Source organism: Ranitomeya variabilis, chromosome 7, assembly GCF_051348905.1.
Source record: "Ranitomeya variabilis isolate aRanVar5 chromosome 7, aRanVar5.hap1, whole genome shotgun sequence".
Lineage (NCBI taxonomy): Eukaryota > Metazoa > Chordata > Amphibia > Anura > Dendrobatidae > Ranitomeya > Ranitomeya variabilis.
Genome location: NC_135238.1, coordinates 11809139 through 11827366, shown reverse-complemented (window position 1 = coordinate 11827366; position 18228 = coordinate 11809139). Strand labels below are relative to the sequence as shown.

The following is an 18228-nucleotide window of genomic DNA, read 5'->3' as shown; positions in this document are numbered from 1 at the left end:
CAGGGGGAGATGGTGGAGAGGTCAGTACTGAGGAGGATCTGGATGAGGTTCTGATCTCACTGACCTTACACCGATCTATGAGGGATATTGTCACCAATGTAACATCAGAGCTCGGGGTCCATGTCCCAGACATATTGCTGGATGTGGACACTGCTCATAGATGGGTGAAAATATCAGAAGATCTGAAAACAGCAACAGATTTAGAAGAAAAACGGAAGAAGCCAGAATCACCAGGAAGATTTTTGGATTACCCCCAGGTGTTAAGCAGATGTGGCCTCTCCTCAGGACGACATTACTGGGAGGTAGAGTGGAACCAGATAGGAGACTGTGCCATCGGATTGTCCTATCCCAGTATAGAAAGGGAAGAAGATAAGTCTGGTATTGACAATAATGATAAATCTTGGTGTTTGGTTATGTATAATGGAGGATATATTGTAACTTATATCTCGGTAAAATTAACTCTCAGTGTAAAGCCAACATGTCCAACTATTGGAGTCTTCTTAGACTATGAGGCCGGGCGTCTGTCCTTCTATGAGATGTGTGACCCCATCAGACACTTACACACCTTCACCGCCTCCTTCACTGAACCCCTACATGTTATCTTCTATGTGAATGATGGAGCCTCTGTTACAATAAGAAGCTGAGGCCGATGTCGTCCTCGTCACATTATAATTCCATTATTCCTTGTCACATGGACACATCTGTATATAGTGAGTCATCAGCAGGACCCTCTAATAATACAGTGTATATGGCGGAGTCATGGGGGGATTGTTCCTATCGGGTCGGTTTGTCTACCTTGGAGATCAGATGTAAAATCAATAATTGAGGTGAACTGAAATATTAATGGTAAATTGTCATAAAACTGATAATTTCTGATCATTAACCCCTTCCTGATGTCCTCTGTACATGTACGGCACGTATGTATGGTATGTATTTTGTTGGCTCACAAGCAGAGCTGGGTCTTAGCTGTATATCATAGCTGAGGCCCTACTGTAAAAGTCATGGACGGTGATAACCCCTATCGTGGCCATTTGACCCCTCTGATGATTCTGTTGATGGTGACAGTAGTATCTGTTTATTTTAGGGAGGGGGCACCCTCTCCGTCCCTATCGGCACCCCATGATTTTGATTACAAGGTGCAAATGGCAGACATGATGACCCCAGGCTGAGTAATGTCAGATGGTCACCCAGCTATAGTGGCCTCTAAGGTTCTGCCATGAGCAGGACCTAACACACCTCACTGTCAGACTCACCCACCAAACAACCGAAGTGCATTTCACCATTGCTTCATCAGGGGTCTGGTTGGTGAAAAGCGCGTCGTGTGTCTGGTGGGTGAGCCTGAACATGTCCTCATTATCATGTGCACTATTTGCTATTTATCGTATGGGACCTTAATACTGTTGCCACCTTTATTCTTATTTCTATACTTCATTTTTAGATTTGATTTCATTAAGTGTTTACATTTCATTGCATATTAGTTTATATACCTTACTCATAATTTTGGAACAATTCCATGATTTCCATGGCTGGGGTAATTCTTTTCTCTAGTTATACTTTCCACCGTTCTTTTTTATTGGCTAACCCACCATTAAAGTCTATGTTTATTATGTTGGATATTTCTTCTCTTTTAAAAATTAATCAATAAAGATCATCGATCATGTTTTATTCATATCTACTTTAGTCTTCGCGTATTTCTTCTTTTCGGGTTAATAAACCAATCAAGTAAAATCCATCTTCAGAAAGCCGAATGTCCCCTTCTGACTCCCGCATCGTGCAAAGGGGAGAACCCATCTAAAAGGCTTCTCCAGGTCTAATCAGGGATCACCTACCACTGCACAGTTCATCAATATGAGATCGATGTGGGTCTGACACCCGGCACACCCACCGATCAGCTGAAAACTGCTCCACCAAAGCAAAGTCCAGGCAGAACACAACAGCACCGTCCATTGCTTAGTGCGCACAGGTGAATATTGCGCTTTGTCCATTTAAGTGAATTTACTACAGGACTCGGGATCGGCCACTAAACATTTTCTTGGACGGCTGTCTTTGGCCCGTACATCACTTAGTTCAGGCCACTGCAGAAACAGTTTTCAGCTGATTGTGGGACTGTCGGACCCCCATCAATCATATATTGAGATGAGCCATCATGCTTTAGGTCCTGGACACCTCATGTAATAATTTAATAGGTGTGTGTCTCCAGAAGCACCAGCTGGGCACAGTGTATACTGCACAAAAATGGCATATTTGCAAATTTTCACTCTGCAACATCCACTGCACACTAATTTCTGGAAAATGCCAGTGTGGTCAAAATAGTCACTACACCCCTAGATGATTTCCCTGAGTGTAAGTTGCTAATTCAGGCCACTTTTGGGGGATTTTTGGCAGCTTAGGGGGCTCTGCAAATGGCGCCCAGATCTTACACCAGGAAACTCTGTCCCCCCAAAAGCCAAATGTTGCTCCTTCTCTTCCAGCCAAAAATGAGCTCCGAAAGTCACAGATTGAGTTCAGTAGAAATTGCTGCATAATTTTTCAGCGTTTTCTCTCATTGCACCAAAAATGCACATTTCAACCTCCTCTTTAGCTGCACAGTGGGCAGAAGTTCTAGTGAAATCCCATCCACTTTGTTTGGTAAATGTTGCGTTTTTTTCTGCTTCGATTTTTTTTTTTTTTTTTTTCATGCAGAAAACCTACTGCATTTAACCCCTTCATCCCAGAGCCTGTTTTCACCTTCTCCAGGCCAATTTTTTAAATTCTGACCAGTGTCACCAGATCCCACTGATCTGGTGGGATCTGGTGACACTAGCAGCACTACCTGTTGTTGAGTGAAAAATGCAAACTGATGTTGTAGTGACCAGTACGCTGTAGTGACCGGTACGTTGTAGTGACCAGTACATTATGCCCAGCCCATGCTTCTGGAGACACGAACCCATAAATTAGGTGGGTTCTCATCACTTCAGAAATGCCAAACGTGGATGCATTATGTGGTTTGGGTACACTGTGGGGCTCAGAAGGGAGGAGGCATTTGGATTTGGGAGAGGAGAATTTGCTGAATTTCTTTTAGAGGGTGAGGAGACATTTCGCTTTTTCAGAACCATTGTACCACCAGTAACATGGAAGCCCGCTATATTTCCATTAACAGATGACAGACCTGAGTGGGGACTTGCTTTTTTTTTGTGGATTGAGTTGAAGCTTTTATTGGGAACATTTTACATAACGTTTGGGATCACATTTATCCGGTGCTCTACGCTGAGCACTTACATTGGGGTTTCCATGCATGGACCCGTAGAAGCACTAAGCAAGCGGAAAACGGCCGTAAGTCCGTCGGGCTCTCAACTGCATAGCTCCCCTGCTACCTGCACTCCGCACTTTAATATGGTTTAATGTCATAATTCGCCATTGAATCAAATTGCACATCAAGAAGGATCCGGGTGAGTGCCCCAGTTCTTTCAATTTTTTATGTTTTACCTTGATGATACCTATATGAGTGAGAAATATGAAGAAAAAGAAATAGTGGTACTCACCAAGCCAGAGGTGTAGCTAGCCTTTCCTGCACCCGGGGCAAAGGATCAGTTTGCCCCCCCACACACACACACCTCCCCCATTTGAACCTTGACTCTATTGAAACTGCATGACCAAGCCAAGGTACATTCCTGAATCCCCATAATGTTAAAATAGATACCAATAAAAGTAAAATTAATTGAGACATCAGTAGGTTAAGTGTTTTTGAATATCCATATTGAATCAGGAGCCCCATATAATCCTGCATAAAGGTAAATAATGGCCCCATAAGATGCTCCATAGAGACATTTGCCCCATATAGTGCAGCAGAAACGTTAATTATGGCCCCATAAGATGCTCTATACAGACACTTGCCCCATTATAGTGCTGCACAAACGTTATGGCCCCATAAGATGCCCCATACAGACACTTGCCCCATATAATGCTGCACAAAGGTTATGGCCCCATAAGATGCTCCATACAGACACTTGCCCCATATAGTGCTGCACAAAGGTTATGGCCCCATAAGATGCTCCGTACAGACACTTGCCCCATTACAGTGCTGCACAAACGTTATGGCCCCATAAGATGCTCCATACAGACACTTGCCCCATATAATGCAGCACAAGTGTTATGGCCCCATAAAATGCTCCGTACAGACACTTGCCCCATTATAGTGCTGCACAAACGTTATGGCCCCATAAGATGCTCCATACAGACACTTGCCCCATATAGTGCTGCACAAACGTTATGGCCCCATAAGATGCTCCGTACAGACACTTGCCCCATATAGTGCAGCAGAAACGTTAATTATGGCCCCATAAGATGCTCTATACAGACACTTGCCCCATATAGTGCTGCACAAACGTTATGGCCCCATAAGATGCTCCATACAGACACTTGCCCCATATAGTGCTGCACAAACGTTATGGCCCCATAAGATGCTCCGTACAGACACTTGCCCCATTATAGTGCTGCACAAACGTTATGGCCCCATAAGATGCTCTATACAGACACTTGCCCCATATAGTGCTGCACAAACGTTATGGCCCCATAAGATGCTCCATACAGACACTTGCCCCATATAGTGCTGCACAAACGTTATGGCCCCATAAGATGCTCCATACAGACACTTGCCCCATATAGTGCTGCACAAACGTTATGGCCCCATAAGATGCTCCGTACAGACACTTGCCCCATTATAGTGCTGCACAAACGTTATGGCCCCATAAGATGCTCTATACAGACACTTGCCCCATATAGTGCTGCACAAACGTTATGGCCCCATAAGATGCTCCATACAGACACTTGCCCCATATAGTGCTGCACAAACGTTATGGCCCCATAAGATGCTCCATACAGACACTTGCCCCATATAATGCAGCACAAGTGTTATGGCCCCATAAGATGCTCCGTACAGACACTTGCCCCATATAGTGCTGCACAAACGTTATGGCCCCATAAGATGCTCCATACAGACACTTGCCCCATATAGTGCTGCACAAACGTTATGGCCCCATAAGATGCTCCATACAGACACTTGCCCCATATAATGCAGCACAAGTGTTATGGCCCCATAAGATGCTCCGTACAGACACTTGCCCCATATAGTGCTGCACAAACGTTATGGCCCCATAGATGCTCTATACAGACACTTGCCCCATTATAGTGCTGCACAAACGTTATGGCCCCATAAGATGCTCTATACAGACACTTGCCCCATTATAGTGCTGCACAAACGTTATGGCCCCATAAGATGCTCCATACAGACACTTACCCCATTATAGTGCTGCACAAACGTTATGGCCCCATAAGATGCTCCATACAGACACTTGCCCCATTTGCTGTTGCTGCGATAAATAAAAAAAATCACATACTCACCTCTCCGTCGCTCAGGTCCCCGGCACTTTCAATATTCCCCTGCTCCTTGTTCCAGCCGCCGCTCTATCTTCAGCACTGACGTCCAGGCAGAGGGCGCACACTAACTACGTCACCGCGCCCTCTGACCTCAGCATCACTACTGAAGACGGAGCGGCGGCTGGAACGAGGAGCAGGTGAATATCGTGCAGCGCTCCCCTCCCTGTTATACTCACCTGCTCCTGGCAGGGAGCAGTCCCTGCTTCCCCGGCTCCGGCAGCTTCTTCCTGTACTGAGCGGTCACCGTTACCGCTCATTACAGTAATGAATATGCGGCTCCACCCCTATGGGAGGTGAAGCCGCATATTCATTACTGTAATGAGCGGTACTATGTGACCGCTCAGTACAGGACGAGGAGCTTCCTTGGACCGCCGTATCATCAGGCGGCCCGCTGGCGCCCCCCTGTCGGCTGCGCCCGAGGTACATGCCCCGGCTGCCCCCCCTGGATACGCCACTGCACCAAGCGATGCGTTTAAAAGTCCTTTTATTCTCCCACTTAGTGGGGTGAGGACATACCTCTAGGGCGGCGGGTGTACACGAAGGTGCAAGGAGCTTGTGCAGCATTTTGTCCTACCATCCATCGAATATCGCCTTACCTAGTGCCGTTCTATATTTTTTTTTTTCTTTTTTGTGGAATACCTATATGAGTGCCCCACCCCACAGAGGCATATTGAGGTGTGAACCAGTGAACATTGCTTGATTACGGCAACTGGTGCCTAATTCTTTTTTTTTTTTTCAAATAAGAAGAATTGTTTTTATTTATTTTTTACACCATTCCTCTGGTGGTATAACTGATTAGATGACTTTATTCTTCAGGTCAGTACGATTATAGCGATTATAGCGATACCAGATTTATATAGTTTTTTTTATGTTTTGGCGCTTTTACACAGTAAAAACTATTTTGGAGAAAAAATAAGTTTTTTCATTATTTTATTCAGAGAGCTATAACTTTTATTTTTCAGCTTACAGCTATATGGCTGCTTGTTTTTTTGTGAGACTAGATGATTTTTCAGCTATACCATTTCTATTTCCATTCGACTTTTTTATTGCGTTTTATTCCACTTTTTGTTTGCCGGCAGGGCCGAACTGGCCATCGGGCACTTCTGACAAATGCCAGAAGGGCCGGTGCCAGTCGTGGGCCACTCGATCCGCCTCCCCCCGCCACCGCCGACTCCCCCCCGCCGTCGCATTCAACTATACCGGCGTCCATGACGCCGGTACAGTTGAATGCAATGATGGAGGAGAGAGCGTCTACAGATGCTCCCTCTCCCATCATTCCCCACTCTGCCTCTGACACTGCGGGTGCGCGATGACGTCATATCATCGCGCACCTGCTGTGTCCCGGGCAGACTGCAGCCGCTGAGACAGGAGCAGGAAGCAACGCGGGCAAGAGGAAAGGTGAGGAGAGTGTTTTTTTGTTTTTTTTTACTGGACTGTGGGGACATTCTCGGGGGGAGGAGGAGGAGAGATGCGGGCTGTGCTGGATATACCACTGTGTGGGCTGTGCTGTATATACTACTGTGCGGGCTGTGCTGGATATACCACTGTGTGGGCTGTGCTGTATATACTACTGTGCGGGCTGTGCTGGATATACCACTGTGCGGGCTGTGCTGGATATACCACTGTGCGGGCTGTGCTGGATATACCACTGTGCGGGCTGTGCTGGATATACCACTGTGCGGGCTGTGCTGTATATACCACTGTGCGGGCTGTGCTGGATATACCACTGTGTGGGCTGTGCTGGATATACCACTGTGCGGGCTGTGCTGTATATACCACTGTGCGGGCTGTGCTGGATATACCACTGTGCGGGCTGTGCTGTATATACCACTGTGCGGGCTGTGCTGTATATACCACTGTGTGGGCTGTGCTGTATATACCCCTGTGTGGGCTGTGCTGTATATACCACTGTGCGGGCTGTGCTGTATATACCACTGTGCGGGCTGTGCTGTATATACCACTGTGCGGGCTGTGCTGTATATACCACTGTACGGGCTGTGCTGTATATACCACTGTGCGGGCTGTGCTGTATATACCACTGTGCGGGCTGTGCTGTATATACCACTGTGCGGGCTGTGCTGGATATACCACTGTGTGGGCTCTGCTGGATATACCACTGTGTGGGCTCTGCTGGATATACCACTGTGCTGGATATACCACTGTGCGGGCTGTGCTGTATATACCACTGTGCTGGATATACCACTGTGCGGGCTGTGCTGGATATACTACTGTAGGGGCTGTGCTGTATATACTACTGTGGACTGTGCTGTATACCGCTGTGTGGGCTGTGTTATATGCTATGTGGGCTGTGCTATATACTACGTGGTCTGTGTTATATACTATGCGGGCTGTGCTATATACTATGCGGAGTATATTATCTTCTATGGGGAGGTCATGTTATGTACTATGTGGCTGTGGTATATACTATTGTAGGGGTATATTATATTCTATGGGGGCTGGCTGACCTAGAGGTTGTCACAACGATCGGGCCCTGGTGATGACATGGTGGGGGCGCTGGTCAAAAGGGAGAGGGAGTCACCTTCCTTTTCTAGCCTTCTAACACTCCTGGCAGTGACAAACAGGTTCCGCTTTAACTTAAAGAAGTTGTCCACTACTTGGAGAACACCTTGTTATCCCCTATGCTTGGCCCGATAAAATAAAAAAGCTTATACTCGCTCCCGTGCTAGCGCTGTTCCCGCGGTGTCGGCACTCGCTTTCCCCAAAGCTCCCATGCTGTTGTTGTGACATGTGACCCAGGCGCCCAATCAGCGCTGGCATCACTGTCCCCGCCTCCTTTCGAATTGAGCATGAAGAGGAAGTCAGAGACTCTGTGGTCTTGGGGATTTTTTTTCTTGATGATGAGCCTCAAAAAAAGCATGGAACATACAGAGAAAAACTATAATTGAAAGATATACACCTGTTCTGTGTTTTGGATATGTAACACAAACCTATGAGACCTCTAGAAAACTAGTGCAGGATGTGCCATTAATGAGGAGAGACTGCCATATGTTGGCCAGCCGAAATTAAGCGTAACCAAAGTGTGCTGGAAGATTTGCAGAGGAAACTACCTTGTGTGCTGGTCCGGATCAGGTGACCCTCAGTAAGGACTTCCCTGATATGCGCTCCCAACCACGAGATTTGGCGCCAGGAAAGAGAGCGAGGCAGATGTGCTCCAGAGACACCGCTGAGACCAACGTTGTAGGCCTCAGCTGGGAGTCTGTGCTACCCAGGTGTCGGTCACCACCTGCCAAGGTCTGGATCCCCCAGAAGAGATCCCCAAGAACGGCGTACACTGGTCAAAGCCGGAATCTGTGCCTTGCGCTGGTCAAGCCTCTGAGGCCTGACTACACCTGCCAAGAGTTGAGGCCCTGATCCTCTCTGCCCCCGAGCCTGAGGGACTTCCACTGACGGTTAAGCTGAGAAGAGCCTTGCCACGACTGCTATAGGAGAGGCATGCCTGCAAGAGAGGAGGGACAGTGCAAGTGAGCAGGGCCGTCACTTCCAGCTATCACCTGCGGTACCAGAGTCGGCAGTGATAGGATTACAGGATGGGAGGGGGCCGCTTGGTGCATGGGAGGCTCAACGGGCTTTAATAGACTACGTCAGGAAGAGACTTGCTGACTAGCGGGAAAACCTGGTGACCCCCGCTGAGGCCACAGCTTCGAGTGAAAACTCACGTGGTGTCTCCCAAGACTGGGCGCACCACCTTTGTGAAAAGGACACTAACGTTAAGTAGTGCACGACTTTCTTATTTATGCTAAACCTGTTGTGATTCCCTATACTGTTAAATTGTATATATACTAACTGTTGTGTATCAACTCCTGGCTGTTTCTGCCTCCTGATCTCTTATAGTTGCATCCAGACACCTGCATTAGGCCTGGGACAGACCTAACGGATAAAAATACGGTCCGTTTTTTAAGGCCGAGATACGCAGAAAAGTTTCTGAACAGTGATCCATAATCAATGCGAGGATGCGATTTTATTCTCCAAAAAGTATCCGTATGGTGATATTTTCTCGCTGGCTTGCAAAATGGACATAGGATGGACCCACAGGCTCAAATATTTATGAAAACATATATATATACATATATTTAATGCATAGCTAGAAAGCAGAAAAGCTGGCAATTCAATTACTGGCTTTTGCTAAGTCCTTACCAAACCCGACAGGATATGAGACATGGTTACATACCGTAAACCATTTCATATCCGTTATATTTTTACATATTCCTCACTAATAATGTTAGTAGTTTGTGTGTGCAGAATTTTAGAGCTCTAGGTATTAAAATAAAGGGTTAAATCATGGACAAAACTAGCGTGGGCTCCTGCGCAATTTTCTCCGCCAGAGTGGGAAAGCCAGTGACTGAGGGCAGATATTAATAGCCTAGAGAGGGTTCATGGTTATTGGCCCCCCTGGCTAAAAACATCTGCCCCCAGCCACCCCAGAAGAGGCACATCTGTAAGAGGCGCCAATTCTGACACTTAGCCACTCTCTTCCCACTCCCTTGTAGCAGTGGGATATGGGGTAATAAGGGGTTAATGTCACCTTGCTATTGTAAGGTGACATTAAGCCCGGTTAATAATGGAGAGGTGTCAATAAGACACCTATCCATTATTAATCCAATATTAGTAAAGGGTTAAAAATACACACACACATTAAGAATAAAGTATTTTAATGAAATAAACACATAGGGTTTTATTATCTTTATTGTATGCTCAATCCAACTGAAGCCCATTGTTCTTCTGTAAAAAAGGAAAATAAAAAAGCAACAATATCCTATACCTGTCCCATGATGTAAATCCATCTGAAGGGGTTAAATACAGTTACAAGCAGGAGCTCTGCTAATGTGACTGCTCCCGGCTGTATGAGACAGGGGAATGAATGAAATGAAGGTAACGGAGCTTCGGTGAGTAGCGGTGCCGTCATCGAAGCTGTGCCCCGTGGTGGTATAAACTCATTTGAACTGTAACATGGGAAATTTTCTGAATATTTTCTCACGCTACAGTTCAAATGAGTTTATGCCACCAGGGAGCGCAGCTTCGATGACGGCACCGCTAATCACCGAAGCTCCGTTACCTTCATTTCATTAATTCCCCAGTCTTTTACAGCCAGGAGCGGCTGCATTAGCAGGCTCCTGGTTGTAACTGTATTTAACAACTTCAGATGGATTTACATCCTGGGACATGACTGTATGGTGGACAGGTATGGGATATTGTTGCTTTTTTATTTTCCTTTTTATACAGGAGAACGAGGGTCTTCAGTTGGATTGAGCGTAAAATAAAGATAATAAAACCCTGTGTGTGTGTTTTTAACTCTTTACTAATATTGGATTAATAATGGATAGGTGTCTTATTGACACCTCTCCGTTATTAACCAGTCTTAATGTCACCTTACAATAGCAAGGTGACATTAACCCTTATTACCCCATATCCCCTCGCTACACGGGAGTGGGAAGAGAGAGGCTAAGTGCCAGAATAGGCGCATCTTACACATGTGCCTTTTCTGGGGTGGCTGGGGGCAGATGTTTTCAGCCGGGGGGGCAATAACCATGGCCCCTCTCTAGGCTATTAATATCGGCCCTCAGTCACTGGCTTTCCCACTCAGGCGGAGAAAATTGCTCGGGAGCCCAAGCTAGTTTTTTCCATGATTTAACCTTTTATTTTAACACCTAGATCTCCCAAAGTTTGCACACACAAACTACTAACATTATTAGTGAGGAATATGTAAAAATATAATAGATATGAGATGGTTTACTGTATGTAACCATATGTCATATCAGGTCGGGTTTGGTAAGGACTTAGAAAAACCCGGAAATTGAATTATCGGCTTTTATGCTATCTAGCTATGTATTAAATATCAATATATAAACTATATAAACATTATATATGTCTCACTGATATATATACAGTTGTGGCCAAAAGTATTGACACCCCTGCAATTCTGTCAGATAATACTCAGTTTCTTCCTGAAAATTATTGCAAACACAAGTTCTTTGGTATTATTATCTTCATTTAATTTGTCTTAAATGAAAAAAACAAAAAAAGAATTGTCCTAAAGCCAAATTTGATATAATTCCACACCAAACATAAAAAAGGGGGTGGACAAAAGTATTGGCACTGTTCGAAAAATCATGTGATGCTTCTCTAATTAGTGTAATTAACAGCACCTGTAACTTACCTGTGGCACCTAACAGGTGTTGGCAATAACTAAATCACACTTGCAGCCAGTTGACATGGATTAAAGTTGACTCAACCTCTGTCCTGTGTCCTTGTGTGTACCACATTGAGCATGGAGAAAAGAAAGAAGACCAAAGAACTGTCTGAGGACTTAAGAAACCAAATTGTGAGGAAGCATGAGCAATCTCAAGGCTACAAGTCCATCTCCAAAGACCTGAATGTTCCTGTGTCTACTGTGCGCAGTGTCATCAAGAAGTTTAAAGCCCATGGCACTGTGGCTAACCTCCCTAGATGTGGACGGAAAAGAAAAATTGACAAGAGATTTCAACGCAAGATTGTGCGGATGTTGGATAAAGAACCTCAACTAACATCCAAACAAGTTCAAGCTGCCCTGCAGTCCGAGCGTACAACAATGTCAACCCGTACTATCCCTCGGCGTCTGAATGAAAAGGGACTGTATGGTAGGAGACCCAGGAAGACCCCACTTCTTACCCCGAGACATGAAAAAGCCAGGCTGGAGTTTGCCAAAACTTACCTGAAAAAGCCTAAAACGTTTTGGAAGAATGTTCTCTGGTCAGATGAGACAAAAGTAGAGCTTTTTGGGCAAAGGCATCAACATAGAGTTCACAGGAGAAAAATAGAGGCATTCAAAGAAAAGAACACGGTCCCTACAGTCAAACATGGCGGAGGTTCCCTGATGTTTTGGGGCTGCTTTGCTGCCTCTGGCACTGGACTGCTTGACCGTGTGCATGGCATTATGAAGTCTGAAGACTACCAACAAATTTTGCAGCATAATGTAGGGCCCAGTGTGAGAAAGCTGGGTCTCCCTCAGAGGTCATGGGTCTTCCAGCAGGACAATGACCCAAAACACACTTCAAAAAGCACTAGAAAATGGTTTGAGAGAAAGCACTGGAGACTTCTAAGGTGGCCAGCAATGAGTCCAGACCTGAATCCCATAGAACACCTGTGGAGAGATCTAAAAATGGCAGTTTGGAGAAGGCACCCTTCAAATATCAGGGACCTGGAGCAGTTTGGCAAAGAAGAATGGTCTAAAATTGCAGCAGAACATTGTAAGAAACTCATTGATGATTACCGGAAGCGGTTGGTCGCAGTTACTTTGGCTAAAGGTTGTGCAACCAAGTATTAGGCTGAGGGTGCCAATACTTTTGTCTGGCCCATTTTTGAAGTTTTGTGTGAAATGATCAATGTTTTGCTTTTTACTTCATTCTCTTTTGTGTTTTTTCATTTAAGACAAATTAAATGAAGATAATAATAACAAAGAATTTGTGATTGCAATCATTTTCAGGAAGAAACTGAGTATTATCTGACAGAATTGCAGGGGTGTCATTACTTTTGGCCACAACTATATATATATATATATATATATACTCTGTATATACATATATATACCTATACTATGTGTACACATTTATTCTATCTATTCTATTCTAACCTGTCAGTGGGATTTTACTGTACACCGCACTGAATTACCGGCTTTTCTATAGAACACCGCTGTATATTTCTCGCAAGTCACACGTGTGGTCCGTGTGTAATCCGTATTTTTCTCGCCCCATAGACTTTCATTGGCGGATTTTAGGAGGAATACACTGACAATCGCTGCGATTTTCTCAGCCCGTTAAATACGGCCGAGAAATAAACGTCTGATGGAAGCTGCCCCATAGAGAAACATTGGTCCGAGTGCAATGCGTTGTTTTTGCGCCTCTTCCTCGTCCGCATTTCTCTCTCGTGTGACCCCGGCCTTACAGAGACGCTCCTGGTTTTGGCCCAAAAATACTGATAAAATAACTGATGTGTGAATGATGCTTAATATGACCAGTTGGAGACACTACAACTCCTAATCCCACACCAAATCTTCATGGCTGATCGCTAAGTGCTTTCTTGGATCAGCAGTGAACACAAACATGGAGTTGTAGGGGTTAAATATCCTGCACAGACTCTCTGCCCTTCCTACTGGGAGGAAACTATCACTTTCAGTTCCACTTCCTGTTCTTTATCACTACAATGGCGTCTTCGGAGCTGAGGGACGAGCTGAAGTGCTCCATCTGCCTGAGCCTCTATACAGATCCCGTATCCCTGAGATGTGGACACAACTTCTGCCGCTCGTGTATTGTGAGTGTGCTGGATGCACAGGAGGCGGCTGGAGGGTATTCCTGTCCTGACTGCAGAGCAGAATATCCGGAGCGTCCGGCCCTGGAGAAGAACCGGAAGCTGAGGAATATAGTGGAGCGTTTCTCATCTACTCAGCCTGGTATGGAGGAGACCAGAATCTTCTGTACTTACTGTACAAAGTCTCCTGTACCGGCTGTGAAATCCTGTCTGCAGTGTGAGAATACTTTCTGTGACGACCACCTGACTGTCCACAACAAGACATTAGATCATATATTAACAAATCCCACAAGATTTTTTGGGAAGAAAAGATGTTCCCACCACAAGAAGATTCTGGAGTATTACTGCCTGCAGGATGCGGCTTGCCTGTGTGTGTCTTGCTGTCTGGTTGGTGAACACCGAGGACACCAGGTGGAACTTCTAGATGAGGCTTCTGAGAAGAAGAAAAAGGAACTGAGGAAATATCTGGATGAACTAAACCCACAAAAAGCAGATATTCAGATAGGAGTCCAGAATCTGCAGGATCATAAGAGGAGGATCCAGGAGAAAGCCTCCGATAAGAGGAAGAACATCAGTAAGACATTTATGGACCTTAAGAAGCAACTGGAAATGGCAGAAAAGAAAGCGCTGAGCGAGGTCTCCAGACAGGAGGAGAAGATTGTGTCCCAGATATCTCATCGGATCAAAAAGCTGGAAATACAGGAGGACGAGCTGTCCAGGAAGATGCGTCATGTGGAGGAGATGTGCCGTGTCACCGACCCAATAATACTCTTACAAGAAAGTGACATTACAGTGTGTAGTCATGGAGGAGATGAGGACACAGGGGGAGATGGTGGAGAGGTCAGTACTGAGGAGGATCTGGATGAGGTTCTGATCTCACTGACCTTACACCGATCTATGAGGGATATTGTCACCAATGTAACATCAGAGCTCGGGGTCCATGTCCCAGACATATTGCTGGATGTGGACACTGCTCATAGATGTGTGAAGATATCAGAAGATCTGAAAACGGCAACAAAATCAGGAGAACAGGAGAAACCAGAATTACCAGGAAGATTTGTGGATTACCCCCAGGTGTTAAGCAGATGTGTTTTCTCCTCAGGACGACATTACTGGGAGGTAGAGTGGAACCAGATAGGAGAATGTGCCATTGGACTGTCCTATCCCAGTATAGAAAGGGAAGGAGATAAGTCTGGTATTGACAATAATGATAAATCTTGGAGTTTGTTTATGTATAATGGAGGATATGAAGTTTGGCACAAGTCCGAAGAACTAACCCTCAGTGTAAAGGCAACATGTCCAACACTTGGAGTCTTCTTAGACTATGAGGCCGGGCGTCTGTCCTTCTATGAGCTGTGTGACCCCATCAGACACTTACACACCTTCACCGCCTCCTTCACTGAACCCCTACATGTTATCTTCTATGTGGATCATGGAGCCTCGGTTACAATAAGAAGCTGAGGCTGATGTCGTCCTCGTCACATTATAATTCCATTATTCCTTGTCACATGGACACATCTGTATATAGTGAGTTATGAGCAGGACCCTCTAATAATACAGTGTATATGGCGGAGTCATGGGGGGATTGTTCCTATTGTTTTTTTCCTCTTCCCTGTAGATCAGATGCAGAATCCATGATTGAGCAGAATGTAAATATTAATGGGTGAATTGTCCTGAGACTGATAATTGTTATTCAGTAAAGGGTTAATCCTCTCTGATAAAGTGCTGGTATATAGCTGGGATATGTCAGCACTCTGACTCCCGGGACCCCCACCGATCCTGAGAATAAAGGGGTTGAAGCATTAGTTCAGCCTCCTGCACATTGGAGCTCTGGACTCCCCCGATGCAGGAGCTGCAGTATGGCCGCAGTGGATGGGGGGCACATCGGGGGTCCGGAGCGCTGCTGTGCAGGGTAAACAGGGAGGGGACACAGCACTAAATCAGCTCTGTGGCCCCTTCATTCTCAGGGTCTGCGGCATATGGAAAGTATCTATATATATAATCATCTAAGGGGCACTTCCGTCTGTCTGTCGCGGAAATCCCAAGTCGCGGATTGGTCGCTGCCACAGTTTGGCCGCTCCCTACTTCCCTCCAGTTAGCGCCCAGCCGCCCACATAGCGGTTTAGCAGTCAGTTAACGCTGCTATTAACCCTGTGTGACGAACTTTTTACTATTGATGCTGCCTATGCAGCATCAATAGTAAAAACATATAATGTTAAAAATAATAATAAAAAAATCATTATATTCTCACCTTCTGGCGCCTTTTCCACTCCTCGCGCGCCGCTCCTGTCCGAAGAATGCATTCTTGGGACCGAAGCGTCGCGAGGAGCATCACTAAAGGCCTGGGCTGGATCCGGGGGCCGCCGGAAGGTGAGTATATAACTATTTATTAATTTATTTTTTTTTAACAGGGATATGGTGCCCACATTGCTATATACTACGTGGGCTGTGTTATAGACTGCGTAGGCTGTGTAATATACTGCATTGGCTGAGTTATATACTGTGTTGGCTGAGTTATATACTGCGTGGGCTGTGTTATAGACTGTAGGGGGCTGTGTTATAGACTATGTGGCTCTGCTATATACTACGTGGCTCTGCTATATCCTTCGTGGCTGTCTGTTATACACTGTGTGGGCTGTGTTATATACTATGTTGCTGTGCTATATACTACGTGGGCTGTGCTGTATACTAGGTGGCTGTGCAATATACTACGTTGCTGTTATATACTGCGTGGGCTGTGTTATATACTATGTGGCTGTGTTATATACTATGTGGGCTGTGCTATATACTACGTGGGCTGTGCTATATACTACGTGGGCTGTTATATACTACATGGGCTGTGCTATATACTACGTGGGCTGTGCTATATACTACATGGCTGTGCTATATACTACGTGGCTGTGCTATATACTACGTGGGCTGTGCTATATACTACATGGCTGTGCTATATACTACGTGGCTGTGCTATATACTACGTGGCTGTGTTATATACTATGTGGCTGTGCTATAAACTATGTGGCTGTGCTATATACTACGTGGGCTGTTATATTCTATGTGGCCTGTTATATACTATGTGGCTGTGCTATATACTACATGGCTGTGCTATATACTATGTGGCTGTGTTATATACTACGTGGCTGTGCTATATACTACGTGGCTGTGTTATATACTACGTGGCTGTGCAAGGTACTACGTGGCTGTGCTATATACTACGTGGCTGTGTTATATACTACAAATCCTGTGTATTCATTGCATTATTCTTAAATCTTCATAAATAAACTACATATATATTCTAGAATACCCGATGCGTTAGAATCTATAAATATATAATAGGTACAAATTCTACTTACTGGACTCTGACTTCCACCAATCAGCTCTCGATGCCCCGAGGAGTTTCTGTTGTATTTTTGCTGAATGAAAAATGCCTTGTCTTAGACTATGTTCACACATTGCATTTTTGCTGGTTTTTTCCACAGTCAATCGGTTCTCCTGGCAGTAAGAAACTTACTTCAAAAAAGCAGGTTTTGTTTAGTTTTTGTTGCGTTTTTTCCCTGTGTTTTTGTACATTTGTCTCTTGTACATGCTGATAAAGTTTAGTTCATAAAAAAAATCTGATTCACTTTCATCAGGTTTTGGCACCAAAAATGCAGCAAAATCTGATACCTGCAATTTTTCAGTTTTTGCACCACTCATTGCTTTCTATTGGTGAAAAACATTGGTTAAATGCTGAAAGACGTGACTTGCTGCATCCTGCAAAAACCGAGGGATTTCACAAAATACTGAGGACAGACCGAGCCGTGTGCAGGAGATTCCTGAAACCTCATAGACTTTGCTGGTACAGTAAAACGCAGCTAAAATTTGCATAAAAACTCTGAAAAACATAACGTGTGAACATTTTCCTTACAGTTCTAGTAAAGCGGATGAGATTTATAGAGATTTCTTACCCTCTGTGCTTTTTTTACGCAGAATATTCCATACTGTGAAGTCCTGGTGATAAGAAACGGAAGAATGAGGGAATCTACGGCCTGGAGGAGGCTCATTAAAACAATGGCGAGGCAAAAAATGAGACCAAAAATGTTGTGGTCCCGTTACCAGATACGTTTTATATTTCCTATATATTATATTTGATTTCTTGGGAATTAAGTTCTGAAGAATCAGATCACCATGGACAATGAACCAATACCGGTATAATATCTTCCTAATGGAGGCTCGGCCTTCACTACATGTGATGATGAGACAAAATTTAAATTCTTCCATATTTTCAGTAGTTTTAGCATTTTTTCCTTGTCTAATCTCCTGTCCTTTTTAATACATTCCTTCTGGGACCTCTGTCTGGTCTTCCTGTAGGCGTCTGTAAGGCCGGCGTCACACTTGGCGTAAGACAATACGCCACGTATTATACGTCCGTACTACGGCCGTAATACGGAGAAATGTTCCCAAAATAGTGATCCGTAGTCAGGGTGTGTCAGCGTATTTTGCGCATGGCATCCTCCGTATGTAATCCGTATGGCA

The 18228-nt window shown here is 45.0% G+C and overlaps 1 protein-coding gene across 1 annotated transcript; it reads left to right on the top strand.

The window, feature by feature from the left end:
- Window positions 1-13611: 13611 nt before the first annotated feature.
- On the top strand, window positions 13612-17930 carry LOC143785310 (E3 ubiquitin-protein ligase TRIM39-like). Its single transcript, XM_077274062.1, has one exon. It carries the CDS (start codon window positions 13612-13614, stop codon window positions 15175-15177), a length of 1566 nt encoding a protein of 521 aa, XP_077130177.1. The 3' UTR covers window positions 15178-17930.
- Window positions 17931-18228: the final 298 nt, after the last annotated feature.